We start from the raw sequence: 24,947 nt of genomic DNA, 5'->3' as shown, positions 1-24,947 counted from the left end.
CGGCCGGAGAGTTCAGATCCCGGTCCGGGGGCGCGGGCGGCGCGCAGAGGCCCGGCCTCCGGGGTGCCGAAGGGGGAGGCAAAACTGAAAGCGCCGCGCCGGGGGGCGGGGGCGGCCGGCGAGGGCCCCAGAACTCGTCCTGCCCCCGGCCGCCGCGGCCAATCAGCGCGCCGCCCTCGCTCCTGACAACTATTTAGCAACGCGGCCCGGCTAGAGTTTCCAAAAAAGTTAGAATAACTTCCTCTCCCGGAGACCTCGGTTTTGCACAAGCCGGCCTTGAAACCGGAGCCTTTCGAGCACCTCGGAGAGCGTGTGCTCGGCGACCGCGGGCTTGGCCGGCGGCGCGCGCTCGGCGCCCGGCGCCCCCAGCCCCAAGCGCGCCGGGCGGGCGCCATGGAGGAGGGCTCCAGCCCGCCCGTGTCCCCCGTGGACAGCCTGGGCACCAGCGAGGAGGAGCTCGAGAGGCAGCCCAAGCGCTTCGGCCGGAAGCGGCGCTACAGCAAGAAGTCGAGCGAAGATGGCAGCCCGACCCCAAGCAAGCGCGGCAAGAAGGGCAGCCCGAGCGCGCAGTCCTTCGAGGAGCTGCAGAGCCAGCGCATCCTGGCCAACGTGCGCGAGCGCCAGCGCACCCAGTCGCTCAACGAGGCCTTCGCGGCGCTGCGCAAGATCATCCCCACGCTGCCTTCGGACAAGCTCAGCAAGATCCAGACGCTCAAGCTGGCCGCCAGGTACATAGACTTCCTCTACCAGGTCCTGCAGAGCGACGAGATGGACAATAAGATGACCAGCTGCAGCTACGTGGCCCACGAGCGCCTCAGCTACGCCTTCTCCGTGTGGCGCATGGAGGGCGCGTGGTCCATGTCCGCCTCCCACTAGCGCCGCGCCACCCACGTCCGGACCCGCGCGCCAGGGTAGGTGCAGTGCGCGCGACCGGCGCCCTCCGCAGCGGGGGGCGGGCGGCCCGGCCCGCGCATCCCTCCCCGTGGAGGCCCTGCGGGCCGCGGCGGCGTGGTGGGGTGCTTCTCCTCGCAGCAACGGAAGGGGTCGGTTGGGGAGCTCCCATGTCCCAGGGGCACCCTCGGGGACTTCTGCGAGTTTCCCTGCGGGGTGTCAGTCGGGGCCGAGGGGTGGGGGGCGGTGACGGCCGTGCTTTCCATGTGGCTGCTGCCGTGGGCGCCTGTGTGTGACCGTCGGGAGAGTGGGCATCGGAGGAACGGCCGGCAGCCTGGCCACTGCCCTGTGCGTCGTCCGGAGCCAAGGCCGCCCGGGAGGCTGCCCGAGCCGGGTTGCGCCTGGCGCCGCTTTGCCCTCTTCCCGGGAAGCCGCAGAACCCGTTCGTGGTGCGGACGCTGAGTTTTCGCCGGCGGCTCGAGCAGGGCCTCCCGGCCCGCTCCTCGGGAGCCCAGCCGTCGGCGCCCTGGCCGGCCGGGTGGGCGCAGAGGAGCGGGCCGGCGGCCGGGTTTGCCTTGGGGAGGGCGGGAGGACACTGTCCCGCGCTGGTGCTCCGGGGCCACTGCAGCGGGAGAGCCCGGGTCGGCCCTGCGCCCGGAGCGCGGGAGACAGGGACCGGGCTGAGGCGCGGAGACCAGAGCGCCTAGGCCGGGAGCACGCCCCGGGGGCTCGGAAACCCGCTGCCCGCAGGCAGGTGGACGGATCTCGGAGCTGGGAGCCTCTGGTTGCAGCCTTGAACGTGGAGAGTTTGGGAGGGGGCTCTGCCCGCGCTGCCTCCCGGCGCCCGGCCCGCAGGAGAGCACAAGGGGTCCAGGTTGGGAAACAGGTTTGCGGGCGAAGGGGACACAGCTGCTGAGAGCATTTGGAAACTCTGGTGTGCTCTGGAGGAGCGGTCAGGGAGCCCTGCACCGGCTCACTTTCACCAGACACCTTGCAAGTCCCTTTAGACAAGCTCTAACTCCCGAGGCGCCTTCCATTGCAGAAGGCTTTGTGAGGCTGGTGGGCATTTCCCCTCCAAGGGTTCTCCAGAGCAATGGGAAGGTGCAAAATACTTTGGGGGGGGGGTTGGTAAAGATGCTTACTACTTAGTATGCTTTAGTTTCCTGCTCATCTTGCAGTGTTTTTGTAAGTCTCTACTTCACACAGAAGGAATTTAGATTAATCCAGAGTGTGCCCCCGCCGGTTCTCCCAAACTTATCTATTTCTTTTTTATGTGGTCCTGTAATATCTGCAAATGTTTTTGCTGTGGTCACAAAAGGCTGATATAGCACAAGTGAATTTTTTAATTTAAGTTTTTATTTCTGTGCCACTGAAAATTCTTTTGATGAAATTGCCCCCCTTAAGATAATGATCGTTTTATAGGTTTTTAAAAGAAAGAATTTTTAGCAGAGAGTAACTTTTGGGAATCTTCTATCTTTGTCAAAAACAGATGGAAAGTATCCCAATCACATATTTCTCTAGGAAAGAAAGTTTGGATTGGCTGAGTAGTAAAATGCTAGAGGGGGAATAATACATTAATTCTGGGTTTTGCTGCCTAAATTATGAGCTTCCATTAGTTAATTCCATTTACCCTTTAGACCATCCATAGTTTACAGCACATCTGAAGTAAGGACAAACAGATGAGGAATATCATCTTTGTAAAACATACATGTATAGCTTTGTTTAAGGAAATTGTCAACAGAATTATCGTTAAGACTTCCCTCCAGACAATTATTGAAAACAAATACCAGGAGATATTACCTTAATGCAAAATTTAGTAGGATCATTTAAAATTCATTTTAAAATAATTGCATTCCTCAAACTTAGAGAATCAGACATAGATCACAAATAAAGTCATATAAAAATAAAATATTATTTATTTATTTATTATAAGTGTTGAGGGTTTTTTGGGAAAAATCCTTAAAATATAACAGATAACACATTCAGCTGGAGAACAAATAATCTATATGGCGGCCTATTTATTTTTATATACTTGAATATAACTAATTCCAGTAAGCCAATTTCTTTAGATAGATAGATAAGCACTCTCTACAAGAAGAGAAGGGAAATGTGGACATTTTTGATACACCAATAATTCTGGACACACCTTGTTTTTACTTATCAGGCATGTTGGGCAAACATTTTTTTTTTTTTTGCTTGTTTGTTTTTATCACATTACTCTCTGTGAATATAAATACAATCATGATTGGTTTGATTTCCTGAAAATGTTGCTAAATGACATTTATTATTTGTAATATTTTTAAGAAGTGTTAGTTACATGTATCAGCAAAGAATTTCTAGAACTTTCAGTAAATTGTGTGTGATTTTAATGTCTCAATACGAGATATTTTCACATATATGAAATAAGCTGTGTCCAGATGAACAGCAACAACCACAAAAAGCCTAAATTGTTCCCTTGAAATAAAGAGGAACATAGGAAATGGTGTCCGACTGGTGCTAATATTTATCCTGACTTTCTTCTTTGGTCTGGTATTTAAACATACAAATATACTATAAATCAGGCATCTTTAGACAGTCAGCTGAGTTCATCTAATTGGAAAAATCTCAAAGGAAGTTTTTAATCTCATTAAATAAATGCTGAAGCTTTAGGAACAGAGTCAGGGGCACCTGGCTTGGAGGAAGGTGATGATTATCAGACATTTTTCCTATTCTCCGCTTTGTCATTAAAGAAAACATCTTCCCTGACTCCTGCAATATGCACAGATTTTCAGTAGGTTACTGTACTCAACAAACTACTTTTTTTTTTTTTTCCCGAGAATTTTTAGTTTGGAACTTTGGAGAACAGAGTGTGACCCTCTCACCTTCTAAAAAGTGTGTAAGCCTGTTCCTCCCTGCTGAACATTTACTTCTTGGAGGTGTTTGTTAACTGCTGTATTTGGAATGCTAGCTGGTCTCCAAAGCAAATGAATTCCCCATGGGGAACGTACATGCAGGGAAGATTCTGATTGATCCGAATAAGTGGAATGAAAGACTGAGCTATCTAAAATACAAGTATTGTTTTGTTATAACATCCCCGTCAATAAGATCCAATGGAGGGAGCTGACCTCTGTGATGTGGGTATATTGTTCTTTAAGGGTCTGTGGTTATTCTTTCAACCTTGCATGAAGAAGTCTTGCTAAGTATCTGGCCAGTGCGGTCGGGGGATGGAGGGATGGGACTTTGAGAGTGGCAGTTTGAGGTCATTTGAAATATAGTACTTTATTGAGGTTTTCTGAAAACTGTACTATTTTCAGACAAGTCTTGAGCATGAAAGAATTGAGTTTCCATCATCCTTGCTTCACTATATTCTGGGATGGACGGCACGGATGCCAGATTCCTCTTGCCTGGCAAAAAAGACCATAAAGTAAACTCTTTCTGAGCAGAGCACTATAACTCATAACTTTAGTTTAAATCTGGGCTTTAAAAAAAACAAATATTTTAATAAGCCAATTTTAAAGGCTGAACTTTTATGACAGTTTTTAAGCTTAGTATTTATATTAATCTATTCTCACTGGTGTCTTTAAAAACTCTGTGAATGCGTGCTGGAATGTCTGTTTATGTTTGTGTCTTTTCCTGGGAAAGGATAAATGTGCTGCAGAAAGCAAACCAAATGCAAAGTTCTCCACCAGCAAAGAGTCCACAAATGAGGCAGTGAAACTCAAAGAAGAGGTGAGTAAGTTACTGTAGCCAAGAAGCAGCCATAAAGAAGAAGGAGAATATAAGCGATATGGACAAGATAGAATAGTAAAATCAGAAACTGTTTAAGTAGATAACTCTGCATGGTTACCGGAGTCTACACATGTGATAAAATTGTATAGAATGAAACACACACACACGGCACTTAAAACTGGTGAAATCTGAGTAAGTTCTGGAGATTTTATCAGTGTTAATTTCCCAGTTGTGACATTGCATTATAGTTTTGCAAGATGTTACCATTGGGGGAAACTGAGTAAAGAGAATAAGAGACTCTCTGTGCATTATTTCTTACAACTTCATATGAATCTACAGTTATCTCAAAATAAAAAGGAAAGGATATCCCACAAGAACTTAAAATTTTTTCTATATTCAAACAAGCAAATTATATAAGGAATTATTATGCCTCATCTCGGAGTAATAAGCTAAAAATGTGGTTTGAGCCCAAATCCACTTTTTTCCTGATGTCATTTGCATTTTGTACTTCTTTTCAAAATATGAGGAATTTCAAAACATTTCCACTATATAATTAACAGTGGTTCCTTCTTATCCTTGAATAGAGTAGAATCCCAGAATTCTGAGAGGAGAAATACCAATTAATACTTTTTTTTTCCTATACTAAGAAACAAAATATTTTTCAAAGAAATTTTAGGAAATATTTACCTGAAACTGACCCAACAAATGCTTTTAAGATACTAAGCCTACACTGACATGCATGAAACACACACACAATTCTAAAACCCATGGTTTGTAAAAATTACTCACCAAGAGGTGTAGAGATTAAAGTTTTAGGACCTAGAGCCATACATGCAGGGAGAGGAGAGAGAGAGAGAGAGAGAGAGGGAGAGATCAAACCCTAAACTCAGTCATGGTTATTTGAAAGTAATCTTTGTTTGTGCTAGGAACATACTTTGTGTTTGGTTCAGTAGTAAAACTTTGAATGCAATTTAGTTATATTAAATGTGCCTTAATTTAATGTTTGTTTTGGAGTGGGATACAGTGACATTACGATGTGATTTTCCTGCTGATGTCAACTAGATCACAATCGGGTTTGTCTTCAGTGATTACTAATGGTGGTCGTGCTCAAGGAGACTTGAGTCAGGAACTGGAAAAGCCAGCACGTAACCTCATTCCAACATGAGAGAGATTTTTAGTGGTTAATTGAAAATAGAGTTATTTTGAACCAAAACAGTGTTTTATGTGCTTTAAATGTCTGTATTGTTTTTCCTACAGCTCGATTGTTCAGAATAATGTGAGCCTGTGATTATGTGTAAGAAGTCGGTGGTTGAGAGTGCTTCGTGCATGGGGTCTATGGAGACCGTTATTTTGCTTAGCACCCGTTTCCCATCCCCATATGCTTTCCTCCGTTACTTGACCAGGGGAAAATTTAGATGACCCCAGCTTCTTGTGACACCTTCCGTAGAACTGTAACTTTACTTCTCAAATCCTAAAATCCATACCTTTAAAATTGGCACACCGCCCTTTCTGCAGATCAGAATTTCCCCCTCAGTTAAATGAAAGGGATAACCCAGAGAGCTTTCAGTTATCAAAGTCAGCTCTTCTGGAAAATATTTTTTCTTTTTAGCTCACATCCAGCCTTTTAAAAAAAATGGTCACCTGCGTCTTTTGGGGGAGAATTGCAAACTTAGTTATGTTGTCTGGCATTAGATTCATATTTCCCACTGTTTAATTTTGACAGAGTTCACATTTGTTTTTCTGAACGTGCAGATCTGGTGCGTGACTGACAGGAAAGATTTGGGCAGAAGCCTTGATTTTGATTAACCCTTTGATGGTGATCAAACATCAAATCCCAACCCCATAGCTGAGGTCTGTGGTGTGGCCATAGCCAGAGCCTTTCCTGAGCATCAGCTAGCGCCACTCCGCACAGGACGACGGAGGGCAGGTTTTTAGCTTTTTGCTTCAAGAGGGGAGGAATAGGAATCCTTTCTCTGACTTCCCCTTGGAGAAAAATATGTCCACACTTTGCTGTTGCTGCTGCCCTTCTACCACTATACAAATAAAATGCCACATGGACTTTTCTGTTAAATTCTCTGAGTGTGTCCCTCCTCTTAAGAGATTCAAGGGTTTTTTTTTTTTTTTTTTTTGCCTGCTTCAGCGGCAAGTGGGGCTCCAGAAGGGACAGCTTGTAAAATAAACAAACTCCCTAAAAGAAAACAGGCCAATAGTTTATAGTCTCTGACTCTATCTACTGCCACGGTGGATTTCTCTGTGTGTTCTACTTTGATTTAACATTCTGGAAGTCAAAATGCAAGCAGGCAGCGTCTTCCTTCAATCAAGAGCTCTAGAAATAAAGATTGAGTTGCTGTTTCCTTTCCTTAATCTCAGTTCTTAAAGTGGATTTGGCTTGCGGGGAGTGCAGAGGGATCAGAAGTCAAAAGCCGTTTGCCTTGTTTGACTCTTTGGACCTGGGAGTGCAAAGTGCCTGTTAGCCAGAGAGGTCTGGCTCAGTGGAGGGTTAGAAGGCAAGCTAGCCTTCGGGGTTAGCAAGATCTCTACTGACTTCCAGAAAGCTGTGTGAACTTAAAGTCCCGCTCTTCATGAGACTGCCTTGATAAATACATAGTGAGGTGTTTTTCGTTTCTTTGGGAAATGCCTGGATTATTGTAAATTGGAAAGGAAGGGAGAGAGAGAGAGGCATGATTTTCTTTCTCCAGTTGAGCCCTGTCTCTTTCATGGGATTGATTTGCACAGATGAACAGCATCTCCACTGAAGATTGATTTTCCCAAATTTAAACCATTCCAAATTGCGTACGACATATCTATAGGTTCCTAACTAATCAAAACTGATTTTCCTCTCTTTTGTGATGTCTGTGTGCGTGGGTGGGGCCTGAGAAAGAAAGATTTGATCCTTTGCACTTTTTTTTTTTTTTTTGCTACCTGGTGAGCATTTTTTCTGTAGCCATGCCCTCTGCCACCCACCCCTACACCCAGCATTCCCTCTTGTATTCTTTAGCGGAGAAAGAATCTGTATTAATCTGTTCACTATTAGCTGAGGCTCATGTAGGTTTTCATAGTATAATCAGGAATAAAGGATGAACAAAAAGCCCATCATCAGATTCTGGCAATAGCACAATCACACCCAGGGGTCTCTGAGTTGAGGGGTTCTGGGGGTTTGGGAAGCGCCCAGACCCCCCAGACCCCACCTCCATGCTGGGTGACCCCCTCTCCTTAGCTGCCCATCATTACTACTTTCCAAGAAAGTCTTTGCATTGATACTAGAACGAAAGTGTCCCAAACAGATGTCTGTACCCCAGGAAATCTGGCGTATCCTGTTTTTGTTGTTGTCTCTTGGGCGACATGAGCGACTCCCGCCACCCAAAACCGCATGGGTGGGGACCGTGTGGTGGCCCCCTGGGCATGCGCTGGTGTTCTGTGGCATCTTTGCCGGCCGAGCGGGTCTCGTGGAGTTGCTGAGGTGTGATGAGGAGCCCACACAGTGAAGCATTTTAAGGGCAGGATGAACTTGAGGCGATTTTGTTGGATGTTAAAGTGTGGCCAATTCCCAAAATCTCATTTAGACTGCTTTTTGAGCATAGGGATTGTCTTTTAATTAAACAACATGCATCAGGTGAGCACTATGATCTATTTATCGGCTCATCTCAAATATTGTTATTATGCTCTATTCGTTTTTGTTTTATGACATTTCAAAAACGAACCATTTCCTATCATTTCATTGTTGAGCAGTTTAATCTCCTCGTGTGTCTCCAGAGACTCCATAAACATTAATCTAGCAGCTTACAATTTATAATATGGATGAGGCAACTTTTTCAGGAGTGACAAAGTAAGAGAAAATGAGGATGTGAGCAGGACGCATGCTGTGTGGAGACTCTCACAAGGAACGGGGCAAGCGAGGGGATCAGGGCCCCTTAAGAAGAAGACAGAAGGATCCAGGCTTATGTGCCAACATGCCTTTCCCTCTGTGGCCTGCTGCGCATGGATCCCTTCTTCCCTCAGTCTCCCTCAGAAATGGAGAAGACATGTTTTATCAGAATAAGCACGCTGCCTGCCTTCCCAGAGAAATGACCCTTCATAAAAACCCAGCAAGGCCACCTCAATTCTTCTGCCTTAATGCCCCAGGCAGGAGGCCACTGGGGGCCAAAGCAGGGTCCCTGAGAGGCGGTCAGGGGTGGACATCTGCTCCACAGCAGGGTGGGGACCCTAGGATCAGCCTGGGTTGGCTCTGCTGTCCTAGGCTGCTCGGTGCTTCTGCGTGACTTGGAGGGACCCTCCCATGACAGAGGAGGGGAGCAAGAGGAGAGACTGTGCAGACCATTTGCAAAGAGCTGTGCATTGCTCTCCAGCTTCCTGGGCATCTGGCCTGGGCAGCCGGGACCTGCTGGTGGGCCCAGCCTGCAGATAGTGCTGATGAACGTCCCAGCGTGAGCCCAGCGGGGCTCAGCCTTGGCTGGGGCTAATGCAAGCACGTGGTAACTCAGCATTTATTCCTCCTCCTGGATTTCATGCTGTAGCTACCCTACAGCCAAATTCTACGTGAAAAGCCTCTGCTCATCTAAAGACGGCCTCCGGAAGACAATCTCAACCTCCCACCTCCGAGGTTGGCAAGGCACCCAGAACCAGCCTGGCTTTGCCGAGAGAAGCCAAAGGACCACATTGTCCCTCTCACAGAGCATCGTTCTGCTGGAGGCGCAGAACTCGGGAACCGTGATAACACGTCACTTTCCCAGATGACAAACTTCATCCTCCTGGAGCCTTCCGCAGACCTGTGTCTGAACCAGGGTCTTGGGCAGCCAGCTCGTAGTGAACAGTTTTGGAGAGAGACAGCAAGTATCATTTTGTATTAATTACATAATTTCACATTTTCCGAGAAGCAGGAGGAGAAAGGGAGGGTGCTCAGAGCTTGCATTTCTGGCCCCCTGTGCACACCCATGCTGTCTCCTGCATGATTCTGCACGTGGGGGGGCCATGATCCCTGCATTCTGAGGGCTTTTCGATGCCCAGGACGACTTGTAACCAATGCGACTCTGCACAGCGGATTTTGCAATTTATTGAAGTCACTATTTCCAGAATAAATCATATGGAGTCCTTTCCCTTAGTGAACTTCTCCTACATGGTATTTTTCTATTTGGGGGAATTTTAATTAGATGGAAACGAAAGGCTGTTGCCTTTGTAGGAACAGCTTAGGCTGCCAAGTTAATCTGTGGGGCAAACCCATTGTCTTATGTCCAGGGGGTCAACAGGACTTCCCTGAGGTTGAACTTGGGGTGGGGAGCACTCCTGCTCTCAGCCCACGGTTCTGTGTGGCTTAGGCCAGTTATAGCCTCTCTGGGACTCAGTTTCCCTCTATCTAAAGTGATGGAGGGGGTTTCTGATACCCTGCAGCTGTCCGTATTCTAGGAGTCAGGGTGACCCAGCCTCTCCCCACTAGCTGTAGGCGCTAAAAGAATTAAAAGCCAGGTCTCCACAGAAAATGTGTGCACGTCCGCTTAGGGCAGCACTCCTCACAACACCTCACAAGGTGAAAACGATCCGAATGTGTGCCTGCTGAGGGATTAAGGAAAACGTGGGTTAGCCCTGCAGGGGAATTGCTGTTCAGCCAGAAGAAGGAGCGAAGGACGGACTCCTGCCAGAACAGGGAGGGACCTTGCAAACATGATGCTAAGTCAAAGGAGTCAGACACGAGAGACCAAATATTGTGTGAGTCCATCTACACGAAAAATCCAGAATAGGCAAAAGTGGATTCGTGGCTGCCAGGGCCTGGAGGAGGGGGATTGGGACATGATTGCTTAATGGGTGTGGGATTTCTGTTCGGGGTGATGAAAAAGTTCTTGAAATAGATAGTGTTGATGTTTGCACAATAGTGTGAGCGCTGTGCACTTGATCCCCTGGATTTTATACTTTAAAATGGTCAAAATGATACATTTCGTAGGATATGTATTTTACAACCCCCAAACAATCCTGTGACTCAGGCCGTAACCAGCAGGACGTGGGGTTGAGGGGGTGCCACACCTTCAGCTTCCCCCCACTCTCCAGAGGCGCTGTCCCATTTCCCCACATGACTCTGTGTTTATCAGATGATTGTCCACCTCAAGTTGTCCCTGCCTGAAACTTCTCTTTCTCTTTCGAAATCTATTTCCTAATTCAGTCCCCCCACCCTCAAGAACCTCAGACAACTCTGATAACACACTGCCTTTCTCCCCCCACCCTCTGATTTTAGTGGCAGGTCGATCATCCCTCTGGAAGCCCCTCCGCGTGGACCGTGTTCTCACGTTCTTGGGGGTGGCAGGCGGGGAGGGGGTGGCCCCAGGTTCTGCGTGGTTTGCAGTTGACCCAGCAGACGAGAGCAGGGGCATTCTCCCCATCTGTCGTGAGGGTGGCCCACGAGCATTTTAACCCACCCAGCCATGGGCTCCCTAGAGCCCAGGGCCTGTCGGCGGACCAGACCATTTCAGGCAGAGAGACCCTCAAGACGATGATGCTGCTGCCATGGGGGACATGATGATTCCTGAAAAGGAATCTGGCTCGGGGCTGCTCTTCGAAGCGAATCCCTCTTTTTCTGTAAATACCACTTTCCTCAGGGCTGGGAATGGAGCAAAGTGCACTGTGAGAGTGGTCCCCAGAGATAGGGCGCAGGCAGGACCATGGCATGAACTCATTCAGGGTCAGTTGGGTGGGTTTTCTCTCCTTTATACTTTTTTCTCTCCTTCCTCCCCTGATCTGTTAACCCTTGGTGTGCCTCCTGATCCACCTGTGCCCTGGGGACCCAGTAGGAGGGAGGGGCAGCAGAGAGGCTCTCCCAGGGCTTCCTCAGCCAGGATCCCCTTCTGTTTCATGTTTAAACACTATCACCTTCGTGGTGTTATGCAATCAGCATTTTGAGACGTTCACAGAAACCCCAGAGATCGTGCTGGGCTCATGGATTGTTTGTGTCTTGAGAATCCAGGCAGAAGGGCTCAGAACTGGGAGCAGATCCCAAAGAATCTTAGCCAGGAGCGTCAGGTTGCCCAAAGCCAGGGATGCTACTGTCCCTCCATTCCTGGTCCTCTGCCCCGCCAAAGGGAAAACCAGCAGGGAGGGAGACAGCGATTCCCCAAATGCCGAGAAAAAGGACTCCAGAGAGAGAGAGGGCAGGATGGGATTTGGTTGTCCACACCCCTAGCTGTGCACCCGGCCTGACAGGAGCCTGGGTCACCTCCTCAAACCAGGCACATCTTGTCTCGGGGACCCCATCTGTCAACACCATGTATGTTCTCGGCCGCATAGTGGACATGCTTTGATATCTCAGTGTGGCACTCACATTTACAGCACGGCACACTCGCTGAGGACGCTCTGCTCCTCTCTCTCTCTTTCTGCTTCTTATAACTGAAGGGGAGACACGGGCATGCCCACGCGTGCGCTGTAAGCCGTGGGGCCCTGGGGCCAGCATGCCAGTCAAGATAGGGCCCAAAGAGGGGCTCTCTGTCCCTTGATTGTGCAGGTGGTTTTCAGAAATAAATACCATCTGGGTGACATGAACGAAGTTTGGCACCCTGGGTGCACAATACACAGGGTGCCCCTCCCACCCACTCCCCTGTCCTCCTTACAGTCCCCGGAGCAGGCCAGGCTTTGGTATCACAATGTCCGCCCACTCAGCTTCTCCCTTAGCACATCTGTTGACGACGCTCATAGAAAATCAGGCTTCCTGGTGAATCCAAGGGGATGCATTTATATTGCTCCATCAACGCCCCATAGTTCTGTGCAGCATCAATCACCTACAATGTGTGGCCCGGCCATAGATGGAGTGCAGCAGGGACACCCAGGTCACTGTCCCACAGAACCCACCAGTGAGCATGCAGGGAACTTAAGTGACATTTACCCATGGGGACCCTTCACAGCCTCTGCTTCCTAAAGCTGATCTTTCGAAGTAGAGCAAACACAAGTTATGAAGGAAAAAAAAATAGCTGATTAAATTAAAATTTGAATTAAAAAAAAATCTATGATAACCAAAATCTTTAAATGAGCCAGGAAGGAAGTATTTACAATGTATTGTACAGTGAGGCAATATTCCTAATAGACAAAAAGCCCTTAAAAATCCAAAGGAAAACAGATAATCACCCAGCAGAATGTAAGGGTGAAAATACGAATTTACAGAAGACATTCAGTTGTCCAATAAACATAGGAAAATTGTTCAACTTCAACAATAAACCAAGAAATTAAAAATACACGGGAGGATACTATTTTTTTTTTATTAATTTGGAAAAAAGATAATGATAATCCTCAGCATTGAGGAAAACATGGGGGAACCGGGCCACCTTGTCTCTGACATGAGAAGATAAATTGTAAAACCTTTGTGAAGAGACTTTGGCAATAGATAAGGAAAGATTTTAAAATAGGAAAGCCCATTTGAGCAAGCAACTGCACTTTTAGTCACTGTCCTGAGTGAAGAATGGTGGGTCTGCCTAGCAACAAAGAGATTCCTATCAGCTTTGCTAATATTAGCGAAATACTTCAAATGTCCTGGGAGGTTGGTTGAGAATACACTGTGGTTTGTCCGTGTACTGGAACACTATACAGTCAGCAAATTTCGTGTCGTAAACACGTATCTGATAAATGAGGGAAATGGCCCCACAACGGAACAGAGCATAAGACCCCGGGTTGAAAATCCCAAGTGCTTATGCCTGCATGGGTGCATCTGTCCCAAGAGCGAACACCCCTAGACCGAAATGTGAGTCAAAAATCTTCCTTTCCTTCTTCATATTCGTATGGTTTTCCTTTAGTTTCCAAATGTTCTGCAAACGCCATGTCTTACTTTGGCAGTTTGAGAAAACAGGGCTTTGTAAAGATAGAGGAGAGGGTGCACACCAATCAGTCCTTGGTCGGGACTCCGTCTGGCCCTCCCCACGCCCCCTGCGTGGAGCTCTGCGCCTGCACCACAGCCTTCCTTCTCCCCTAGCCGCACCTTCCTCTTAAGACGACAGCTTTGGTTCTGCCCGAAGTCATGTAAGAAAGGAGCCTGGGTGGCTCAGTCGTGAAGCGTCTGCCTTGGGCTCAGGTCATGATCCCAGGGTCCTGGGATCGAGCCCCGCATCGGGCTCCCTGCTCGGCGGGAAGCCTGCTTCTCCCTCTCCCACTCCCCCTGCTTGTGTTCCCTCTCTCGCTGTGTCTCTCTGTCAAATAAATAAATAAAACCTTAAATTAAAAAAAAAAAAAGGAGCCTAGAAAAAAAACCTGTGTTTGTATCTTTTGCAATGCATGGCTCAACACCCTGACCATTATTTTTATGCAGTGCCTTAGTTCCACTTGATACATTTTTCCAGAATGTATCAGCATGGCCCAGTCTGGGTCTCCGGCAGATTGCAGCTTGGGGTGGCCGGGCTGTGCGCAGCCTTCCTGCAACTCCAGCAATTAGCTTGTCCTCGTCCTTGTCCCCGAGTGGGCCCCCACCCTCTGTGTGCTTTCTGCATCCTCGCTTGATTTTGGTTTGTGAACTCTTCTCTGTGTATATGGGGATAAATGTTCTTAATCAGAAGGCAGTCCAGATTTGTGGAAGTGGAGAAAATACAAGGAACTCAGTAACTATGCTCCTAACCGAAACTGGGAGGAGGAAGAGTAGGGAGGAAGGAATTCCTCCTCACCTTCTGGAGGCATTGGAATTCACTGATGATTAGAATGAGAAATTAAAATCACTCATCCCTAGCTCCCGGCCTTGTGTGCTGACCAGCCCGCGAGTGCTCAGGCCTGGAGGGGAGGATGGGCGCCAGGGGAGTCACCCCCATCCCTGCAGGCCAGCTCGTTCAGAGCCCCTCGCCCCAGTTCTTTCCAGCCTCCTCTGAAGCCTGCATCCCACCTGCACCTTCCAGGGGGCCCAGACCAGCCCCTGCCCCCGGGCAGAGCCCCAAGCAGAGCCCCAGGCTCCCAGTCTCACATTTCCTTTCAGATTCTCAGCCCTAATCTAATTTGCACTAGGCCTGCCTTCTTTTACCCCTGGGCTGCATTTGATGCATACTTCTGGCAAATTCTGGGACCACACTTGCCAGATGACCAAATCCTTTTCAGAAAGATGACTGGGATATTTGTAAGTTTCCACCGCGGCCGGGCGGAGCGGCCTGGGCTTTGGGAGGTGGCGGGGAGAGCCCCGGGCACGAGCGCTCCAGGCCATCTCTGGTCTGTATTGTGGCCGTCCACACACTGCGAAGCTAGCTGGGCCTTAATCCTCATTCTGAAACCACAGATACCTTTTGCTGTCAAGACATAAAGAAACCAAGAGGTTAACGGCCGGGTGAGTCCCTGCCATGGGCCTCCTGCATGAATCAGAGCCGACTGCGGAGCAGAGCGGGTGACTCACAGGGATGGCTTTTTGTCTTCTGGCTGTGCAAATAAACAGCAGGAAGGTTTGAATGGGAGGCCAGGAGTGCAGGGCAGGAGGGGGCTCCCAGCTCCTGAGGGCGGGCCTGGGCAGGGGGGAGCGTGGGCACAGGCCCTGGGGACTGAGACTGGGCAGAACCAAAGCACAGAGGCTGGTGCCCATGGGGCCCAGAGGGGTCAGGGGGAGGTGAGTGCTGGCCTCGGATGCTCTCCAGAGATGCTGAGCCAGGATCCACCCTGCCCTGGGGTCCACATCACCCTCCACTGGCTCAGAAATGCCTGTTGGGGACATGCCTGCAAGCGGTTGTCCTTCTCTGAGCTCCTGTGCACCAAGGAAGGCGGTCCTTGGGGTGTCCCCTCCTTTGGGACCCTCTGCAAGGTCCAGAGTGCGAGGCATATGCCGGGGCCTGGCCTCAGGATCCATGGTGGGGGTGGCTGGGGGCTCTGGAAGGCCCACAGGGTGCAGCTGGGGTGACACCAGGATTTAGCAGTGCCTCGGTGGTCTCCCCCACCCAGACCTGGCTGCAGAGTGGTCTGAGGCGCCTCCTCTTCTCCAGCTCCAAACTGGTAGAGAGGGTGGAGAGACCTTGCCCACGGGCAAAGACCAGAGTGCCGACAGCCGAGGCTCTGGCCTTGTTCACGATGGACCACAGCACTTGGCTGGTACAGTCTTTTTAATCCTGAAAACAGCCCAGTGAGGTTGGTGCTCTTACTCCCGTTCCCCAGATGGGAAAACTGAGGGGCCTTAGGTGGCTCAGCCGAGGGCATCCAGCTAGCAGTGGGCGGAGCCAGGAATTGAACCCAGGCAGTCTGCGCTTTCAGCCGATGGTCTAGAAAGTGAGCTTCCCCTTCTTCGTCAAATATGGCCCAGCTTCCTGTCCCTGGAACGTGTTGTTCCACTGGACATCTCTGGTTCTGACAAGGTACTGGCCCCAAACGCAGCAGGCAGTTCTTGGAGAGGGAGGGAGAGGCCTGGGCCTGGGTCCTGGCTGAGCCTATGTGGCATGTCCTACGCCCTTGGCCCCTGCTTGCGGGTGGCTCAGCCCGTGCATGGCCGGGCGGAGGCTGAGCTTGCCTCCCCGGCCACCCCGCATACCTGTGCATTTTGGTATCAGGATTCAGCGAGGCAGGATGAGCACCGTTCAGCCTGGACACAGGGACCCCTGGGTTCAGAAATGGGCAGATTGCCCCTCTCCCCTCCCGGGCATCTCTTGGCCCTTAATGCCCACGGAGTAAGCCTTTGGATTTATAGGGCCCAGGGAACAAGGTGAACCTCGGGTTATGCAGCATTTAGACTTTGCTGGTTTGGAGCTTGTTTTCCTACTATGATATTAGAAACACATTCCTTCTAACCCAGAGAAACCTCACTACTTTATAAATGTGTGGTGTAAATAAATAAGCAGGTTTAGTGCTCCTGGTCAGCTTGGAACAGTCTCCACTATCTATACAAGGCCGATGTGTGATCCTGTGATTCCCAAAGATGGAACATTTCCTGTCCCTCCGTGCAGCGTCCGGCAGGGGACAGGTGGGCCCTTCTCCCTGGACCTCTGTACTTTCTTCTCTCCAGGTCATTCTTTTAAAAATTTTAAATTTATTTAATTTATTGTTTTTTTTATTATTATGACTTGACTTTTTCAGAGCAGTATAATCTTGGTCACAGCAAAATTGAGGGAAAGTAGAGAGATTTCCTGTGTCCCCCCGCCACCTCCACACATGCGTAGCCGCCCCTGTCGTCAGCATCCCCACCAGATGGTACATTTGTAACAGTCGAACCTACACAGACACGGCATCATCACCCCAAATCCAGCGTGCATGTGAGGGCTCCCTCCTGGTGGTGCACACTCTGTGGGTCTGGACAAATGTGTAAGGACATGTATCCTTTACTATGGTATCATACAGAGGATTATCACTGCCCTGAGAATCCTCCGGGCCCCACTTGTTCATCCCCTTCTCCCCGACCTCCCCACCAACCCCTGGTGACCACTGATGTTTTTACTCTCTCTAGAGTTTTGCCTTTTCCAGAAGGTCCTGGAATCATACAGTTTGTAGGCTTCTTTCACTTAATAATATGTATTTAAGGTTCCTTCCTGTCTTTTCATGGCTCAGTAGCTCATTTCTTTCTAGCGCTGAGTGATGTGGCAACGTCTGGGCGGACCACAGTCTATCCATCCTCCTATTGGAGGACATCTCGATTGCTTCCAAGTGTTGGCAATTACGAATAAAGCTGCTGTGAGCATCTGTGCAGGTTTTTGTGTGGATGTCAGGTTTCAGCTCCTTTGGGTAAATACCAAAGCATGCAGTGCCGTGAAGAGTGTGCTTAGTTTTGTAAGAGGCGTCCTGCTGACTTTCAGAGGGGCCGCCCCATGTGCATCCCCACCAGGTCCTGGGGTGCCACCCCCCGCCAGCGGTTGATGGACTCGTGTGCATCACGTACCCCACCATGGTGCTGCCCCAGGTCCCTGGGTGGCTGTGGGCCCTGCTGCTCTTCTGGCGGAGCTGCCCCTCTAAACCCCTCCAGATGGGCTCCGCGGGGCTGGGAATGGGTCTTTCCCTCTCACACCATGCGCAGCACTGCAGCCGGGGCGGGCAGGGAGCAGGGACTCCGTAAGAAGGAGCAGAGAGAATGAGCCATCCAAGTGCCTGCCTCCCTGAACATCACCTCCTGGCGCTCTGCGTGGTCCCCCTCTGCCAGCGGGCCCCCACCTCTGCCTCCCGCCATGAGCCCAGCCCAGCAGCCCCTCCTCGGGGGCCTGCAGTGTTCCACGTGACCCCCGAGCTCCCCTGGGCCCAGAACATCCCTAGCGGTGGCAGCAGTTGCCCCGTTGCGGTAACTGCCCCAGGCCATCTGCCTGCCCGTTTCCCCGTGAGCGGCTGTGGGACCACATCTTGGCTGTTCGTATACCTCTGGCTGGTTCTGTCCGCAGCCAGGCACCTGGTCTGCACAGAGGACGTGTTTGCACGATGCAAAAATGCAAGGGTGGGGGGATTACACTGTGTCTGTGATACGAAACCACATTTTCCTCGTGATAGGAAAAGCATTTGTGATTTATAATTCTGAGGAGAACACGCCTGGCAGCGTGGGGGTCTTGGGTTTGCAGCTGAGAGCTGAGTCAGCCTCGTCGAATAAGGGCCTTTTCCATTCTGTGAGCCAGTGGCCATTCGCCGGAAGGGGGCCTGACACTGGAGGGGCCACATCTCCTAAACCGCTGCTGTAAGGGGGTGGACAGAGAGAGAGGACCCGCTGCCCCAGCACATCCTACCGGGGGGCGTATCGGGGGGAGGGGTGCATTCGGAATATGGCGCAGGGGTGGGGGACTGCGATTTGGGGAGTGAAATGCCATATTGGTGTTATCCCCTCTGCCCTCACACACACACACACACACACACACACACACACACACTCCTCAGTGGAGGGCCCATCCTCACCAGGCTTTATGCAGTGGCTTTAGGGCGGGGGGCACAGTAAGAACCCAGCCTGGCTCCTGGGGTGCGTGGTCCGGGTGGGAGAGTCGTGGCCGGGTGCCTTTCGGTATAACGGAAGAGAGACTGTGCCCCGGCCTGCCCACCGTGTGCCGGGTGCACGGGGCTGGCACCGAGCGGGCTGCCGGCAAACACGGAGCGCGGCCCGGGCCGGCAGAGTCCCACGCACAGGATCGCCACCAGCTGTGGGCACCAGGTGGTCCTGAGTCACAGATGAAGTGCCCGAAAACCAGACCCAGAGACGAGATACCGTCCTCATCAGAATGAAGCTGATGGATGGGCTGGGAGGCCGGCGGGAGCGAGGTCTCTGCGGGCACCCCCAAGGGCTGGGTGACATAGGAAGGAGGACCAGTGGGGAAGCAGAAGGTGGGGGCATGCACAGCTGGGCAGGGGGAGGGCCGTGGTGGGGGAGGGACGCCCGAGGGAGGCTGTCCTCTCAACGCGGGCAGTGAACGGGGGATGGATGGAGGGATGAAGGAATGAGAGCTCCAAGGAGGACTGCAGTCCGGGGAAGGTGGAGGCTGACCTGGGCTGAGTCCCTCTGACCGGAACCCTAGTCACTGGGGCTCCCATGGGTGCGCCAGCCCGAGGCTCCCAGAGGACTGGGAGGCCCTCGGACATCCGCTAGGACAGCTGTTTCGGACGAAGCTCTATGGGGCCCCGGGGCGTCCTCTGGGTCGGGGCTGGAGCTGGTGGGCCCCGAGCCTCAAACTTGCCATCTGCCCAGATCTGCCCCCTCGCTCTGGTGCACATCGAGCTTCCGGTGACTCTGCCGCTGAGCGAGACTTAAACAACCCACGGCTGTGGGCTTTGGCTCAGAGGAGAGGTGAGGAGGCTGTCGAAGGTACACGGCACTGGGGGGCATGGCCAGCCCAGCCCCCACCCCACTGTATCCCTTGGTCACACTCTCACTCAGGTGGACAGCAGGTCCCCTCGCTGCCCCACATGAGATAAAATCTGCTATTTCAGGGGTGGGCAGCCCAGCAGCCCTGGCTGTGACCATCGGGATCACCAATCAGAGTTGGGGATTCTCTGGTACCAGGACCCCCACGCGGTCCGGTGTTGCCCACTCATGCAGATGCGGCTAGCTGGGCTCAGTGTGGCGATCAGCACCGTGTGGATGGGACATGTCCTAAAGGCTCAGCGAGTACTGAGGAAGCCCTGCGTGCCAGGCCCAGTGCCTTGCATCCAGCAAATCCCCAGGACGATCCAGGGACTGGGGTGGGGGTTATTCATTGCATTTTCTAGACCTGGGTGTGGGTCTCAGAGGGGTCATTACACATCAGTCCCCATTTCTGTGCTGGCTGGTGGCCGGGTTGGGGTTGAATTTACGCCCTCTGACCCCGTGGTGGTGCCCTTTGCCCAGTCTTCAGGGTTCTGTGATCTTGAAGAGAGAATGGCTCCCTGTCCTGTGCTCTCAGGAATGTCTGATATTTGCAAGGTTCTGGTCGGTTTGGAGACGTGGGGGGATAAGGAAGGAGCAAACGTGAGGGCTCAGCAAGACCACAGCTGGATGTTTGCACCGGGGTCCTGCCTCCCGGGAGCAGCGGCTGCAGGGACAGACATCAGTGACCGAGGGAATGCCGAGTGACAAGGCACGAGTGGCAGACCATGTTAGAGGGGGAGAGCGGGGTGCAAACATCTGACCGTTCAAGCTGTTTCCTGCAAAGGGCGCGGCCAGGGAGGACTCCACGGAAAGAGATCGATGCGTGCAAAACTCACTTGAAAAGCGAGCGACGTGGGTTTGTTTGCCGAGAGGGTCGGGGGAGAGTCACGTCAAGTGCGGTGAGGAGCACTTTTCAAGAAGTGACTTCACAAGAAGGCCTGGCTCAGGCTACTGCTGCAGCTTGTTTACCACCACGGAGACGGGATTTCATACTTTCGGAAAGAACAATCTGGGCTCTCTCAGGAAGATCTTCAGAAGGCAGGCAGCAGAAGCAAAAGTAGATAAATGGGACTCTATCAAACTTAATGAACAGGGTGAATAAGGCAGTCTATGGAGTGGGAGAAAATATTTGCTCATCATGTATCTGAGAAGGAGTTAATATCCGGAACATGTGAAGAATGTCTGCAGCTTAACAACAACAAGAGCAAAATCCAGATGATCTGATTTTTAAAAAGGGCAAAGCATGGCATAGACATTTCTCCAAAGATGATATATATGAATGGCCAACAAGTACATGAAGAGATGCTCCACATCACTCATCGTAAGAGAAATGCAAATAAAACCACAGTGAGCTCTCACCTCACGCCCAACGGGACAGCTACCCTCGCGCCCTCTTGGTGGGGGTGTGAAATGGTAGAGCTGCTGTGGAAGCAGATTCTGTAAAAAGTTAAAGATGGAATCACCCTAGGACCCAGCGATCCTCCTTCTGGGTATGTCCCCAGGAGAACAGAAAGCAGGGTCCTTCCGGAAAGATCTGCACACGTGTGTTCATAGCAGTATCATTTACATTTTTTTTAAGGTAGGAAGATACATTTATTTTCAGTCCAGGTACCTTAAATACTTCATCTCCTTTGACGTCGACAACTTTCAGTTGTAAGTCTTTTTTCCTTTTTGTTGAGATATCATTGACATAGAACACAACATTAGGTACACAGCACAGTGATTTGATATTTGGGAATATTGTGAAATGGTTGCCACAGTGAATCTAGCTAAGGTCAGTCACTGTGATAGTCACAAAGCTTTTTCTTCTTGTGATGAAAATGTTTACGGTCTTATCTCTTAGCAGCTGTCAAATATGCAAAGAGTGTTACTAACTGTAGTCGCCATGCTGTGCGCTGCACCCCCAGGACTCGTGTGTCTTGTCATTGGAAGTCCGTGCCTTTGGACTGCCTTCACCCCATCCACGGCATCGCTATAGCAGGATATCAGTCTTCTTATGTCCAGCTACTACTCCCTTGTGTATACATACCACGTTTCTTTCTTCATTTATTGTTGGGCATTTAGGTTGCTTCCGTTTCTCGGTGATTGCAAATAATGCCCCGCACGTGTGTTTTTTATTACAATTAAACAGAACTTTGAGGAGGTGTTGCTACCATAGTAACTGCAAGAGGAATAACTCTTGGGCAGGGCATGACCCCCGCAGGTCCGCTCTGCCCCCACTCCCTGAACAAGCTGGCCAACTTGGGTGGGGGGCTTGACAGGTCAGAGGAGTGGTCTCAGAGCTCAGCCCGGGGTATGTCAGGGCTTCCAGCATCTCCCAAGTGGAAGTGATAGTCACAAATTTCAAAAGGAAGGTTGAGTCCAAACCCTTACAGAAATCAGAGCCCCCATGTGCCTTTTTGTTTGTCTATATTTAGACTTAGCAACATTTTGGCCAGTCTGGGGAGAGAAGGGTGATGGTCTTTCTTTTCTAAGAGTTGCATTACATGTCTATTAATTTGATTAGATATGTGTCTTCAAGGTCATGCAAACAAAGCTTCCAGATGCTCTAGGGACTGTGAATTATGACATAGCACCTGCCTGGAGGAGAGGTGGGCCTCACTAGGGATGTGGGCACATCAGACCCAGCAGATGCCTATTGAGCCTTGGGCACCTGGGCTGCTCGGTGGACAGATGAACAGTGTTTCCCCCTTTTGCAGGTGGAAAATCCGAAGGTCATGGACCCACTGCCAGAAGCACATACTCAGTGAGGAGGTTAAAATAGCGGGTATGATAGCTGATAGGAATAGCTGGTAGTCCTTCTGAGCGTCTCCTGTATGTAGTACACACATTTATTGAGCACTGACTGTTTGCAGTCTTCATGCTTGGTGCTAGAGACATAAAGGTGAGGTTGATTTGGTTTGTCCTATGGAGGAATTGCCACCCAGCCAGGGAGACGTGTAGGTAAGCAACCAGTTATGATTCCACATGTCAGTGTTGGGTAATGGCGGTTTACGAACAAGGAAGGTTTGTCTCCTGGACACCACGGCGAAGACCAGAACAAGGCATGGCGCTTTGGTGGACTTGGTCCGTCGTTCAACAAGTGTTTGTTGTGTGCCTCCTGTGTGCTGGGCTCCACATCAGAGGCTGGGACCGGGTGAGGGGAAGGATGGGCCCAGGGCCGCGGAGCTCGCCCTGGCAGGGCGCCGACGGCAGACACAGGCGCTGCGAGGAGCACGAGGAGGAGAGCGGGGATGGGAGTGGTGGGGGACTGGGGCTGTGGCTGCCCCTTACGGCTTCTCTCGAGCAGAACTGAAGGCAGTGAGGGTCCTGCCCTGCAAGGGTGTGCACGGGATCGGGGTGGGTGGGGTGGCTGGAGGGACAGGGGGAGACAGGGGCTCTAAAGACAGCTTGACGTCTGTACGTGCACATTCCTGAACACAGCTCAGGGTCCCGATAAACCACCCTGCCAGGGGAGGACAGAAGCAAAACTTGACCAAAAGTCACATTGTCTGGAAAGACTTGATAAGTGAGCCTGTGAGGAATGTTCTGGAACATCTCAGCTCCAAAAACAAAATAATAAAATGTGTTTGTTCAGGTCTTGCTCAAGAGAAGCTGGAAGCCTGTGATTCATCTCTCCGTCTACTGTCCCTGTCCCCCAACCCGTCCTCGGAATGGGACTCTGGTGTGCATTGGCTCAAAACCCTGTTGGTAACTTGCTCTAAGCGTACTGACCCATATTTCTTCAAGAAAAAAAAAATAATAATTCACTTGCAATTCTTACACCTTGCTGAGACACGGTCTGTGTCTTGGAGATGTTAGCAACCTCTCTGAAAGACACCGGGCACGAAACAGGCAGAGCCTGGGCTCAAGGACACTGACAGGCCAGTGGGGGGGGGGGGCAATCTTCCCAAATTATTAGGTCCCCAGGAATCGCAGGCCAGGGTTGGCAACTCAGGGGGTTGGCGGCCATTGTCTGTCAAGGGGAGCAACCACTTGGGGAACACAGCTGCCCAGACACTTAGTGTGTGACTCAGTCCAGAAAATGGAAACCAAATTTTCTTAAAAACCTTGACTTGCCTGCTGGGGTTATCTTAGTCACCCATGCAGGCTTAAAATGTCCAATGCCTTTCTTTTGCAAGAGAACGGGAAAGTGTAAGGATTCGGGGCAGAGGAGATGCTGCATTGGCCCAGCCCTGCTGTGACAAGTCGCTCAGGTTTGGGGATGATTTGTATCCTGGTTGGACCCCAGCCCGCTGACTGGCTCCCTGTCGGCCTCGCTCTGTGCCCAGCCCAGCCCCGCCCACCTCCAGCTCCCGCCGCGGTTTCTCTCCAGACATAAATCTTGGCCCTTTCCTCTTCTTCTGGAGCAGAGGCATCTCTCCCCAAGAGATGGAGGTGAGCATCCCGTGGATACCAGCTGTGATTCAGGAAGGAGAGAGGTCCTGCCCGGGGCTCCCCCTCGCTCCTGAGCTCGCCCAGGTGCAAGTGGGGTTAACGAGGGGGTTCTGAGTTCTGGTCTCTCGCTCTACCACACTGGAGCCCCTCCCCCCACACCCATGGGGCACCTGCAGTCCACTGGGCTCTATCAGTGACTTCATGTAGAATGCATGAAGGGACAAAAATAAATCAAGTCCATCAGGCAAGAAGCTGGTTGGAAGATTTGGAAGGACGGCTCATCGTACGCAGCCTGAATGGATTTACTTTCCCTTCCTGCCAGAAGACGCAGGAAACAATGCAGAGAATATGGAATATGCTCACTCACTGGCTTTCCTGCCTCTCAAATGCTCTGACCTAAGTGAGCAAACCCTGGCCCTGGAGAGGGGACATCTGGAGGCCGTCTGTCTCAGGCTGCAGCAGACAGACTGTGGAGGGGGATATGGTGGACCCTTGGCCGTTCAAAGAGCCCTCATGACAGATGAGAGGGAAGGCCCTGCGGCAGGTCCTTGCCAAGGACGAGAAGGCCACTTCAGTGAGACCCACGGGGACAGCCTCCTTGCCGTTCTTCCAGAAGCTTCCTCCGGGGGGGGAAATGAATTTAGCCGAGAGATCAAAGAACAGCAGATGAAGTATGTGTGACAGCAGAGCAAGTATTCTAACGAAGGGTTCATCCCCGACGCTTTCTTTTTCGTGGGGCTGGCAGTTGCTGTGTGCGAGGAAACCGTCGAGTTCACATCACCTTGAAACAGGGATCGGCTTCTACTGAAGTGGACATTTAGGAGTAGATGGGGGCCAAGAAAATGCTGTGAACTTCAGCTCCCTGACCGGGGTCACGGGAATGCTATAAATCAGGCCAAGACAGATTCCCAGGATGTCGGCTGAGCTGCTGGGGGTCATGGGTCTCTGTGCATTTCTCCCCTGTCCCCAAGCACCCAAACCATAAATAAACAGATGGGAAGGCTACCTCACAGATCCTTGGCAAAGACCTCTGGAATAGCGAAGCTCAGGCCCAAGCGAAAGTTTACTTCAGAAGATCCTGATGCAATCGAGAAAAAATAAATAAAAGACAAAGAAACTGGTTTCTCGTGGGGCTCCCTGATCTGGCAGGGCTGGAGAGTGGGGGCCTGAGGCCCGCAGGGCAGGGCTCAAGTCCTCACCCACTGACCGCCTGTGGGCCTGGCGCCCAGGCAGGACTGCGTCCCTGCCCCACGGGTGC

At 51.0% G+C, this 24,947-nt stretch overlaps 1 protein-coding gene across 2 annotated transcripts in view; it reads left to right on the top strand.

The window, feature by feature from the left end:
* Positions 1-238: 238 nt before the first annotated feature.
* TWIST2 (twist family bHLH transcription factor 2) overlaps positions 239-24,947 on the top strand; it is a 50,147-nt gene continuing 25,438 nt past the window's right edge. The window contains exon 1 of one of the 2 annotated variants that reach the window (XM_035006746.1): positions 239-728. In XM_035006746.1, coding sequence (XP_034862637.1) covers positions 394-728 — 335 coding nt within the window. In that variant the 5' untranslated portion in view covers positions 239-393. Of the gene's footprint in view, positions 912-24,947 lie in introns of both variants that reach the window. The other variant, XM_035006745.1, reaches the window with a different exon arrangement.

The sequence above is a fragment of the Mirounga leonina genome, unplaced genomic scaffold (genome assembly GCF_011800145.1).
Source record: "Mirounga leonina isolate KUSES-001 unplaced genomic scaffold, KU_Mleo_1.0 Mir_151, whole genome shotgun sequence".
NCBI lineage: Eukaryota > Metazoa > Chordata > Mammalia > Carnivora > Phocidae > Mirounga > Mirounga leonina.
This window is presented reverse-complemented; position numbering and strand designations above follow the sequence as displayed.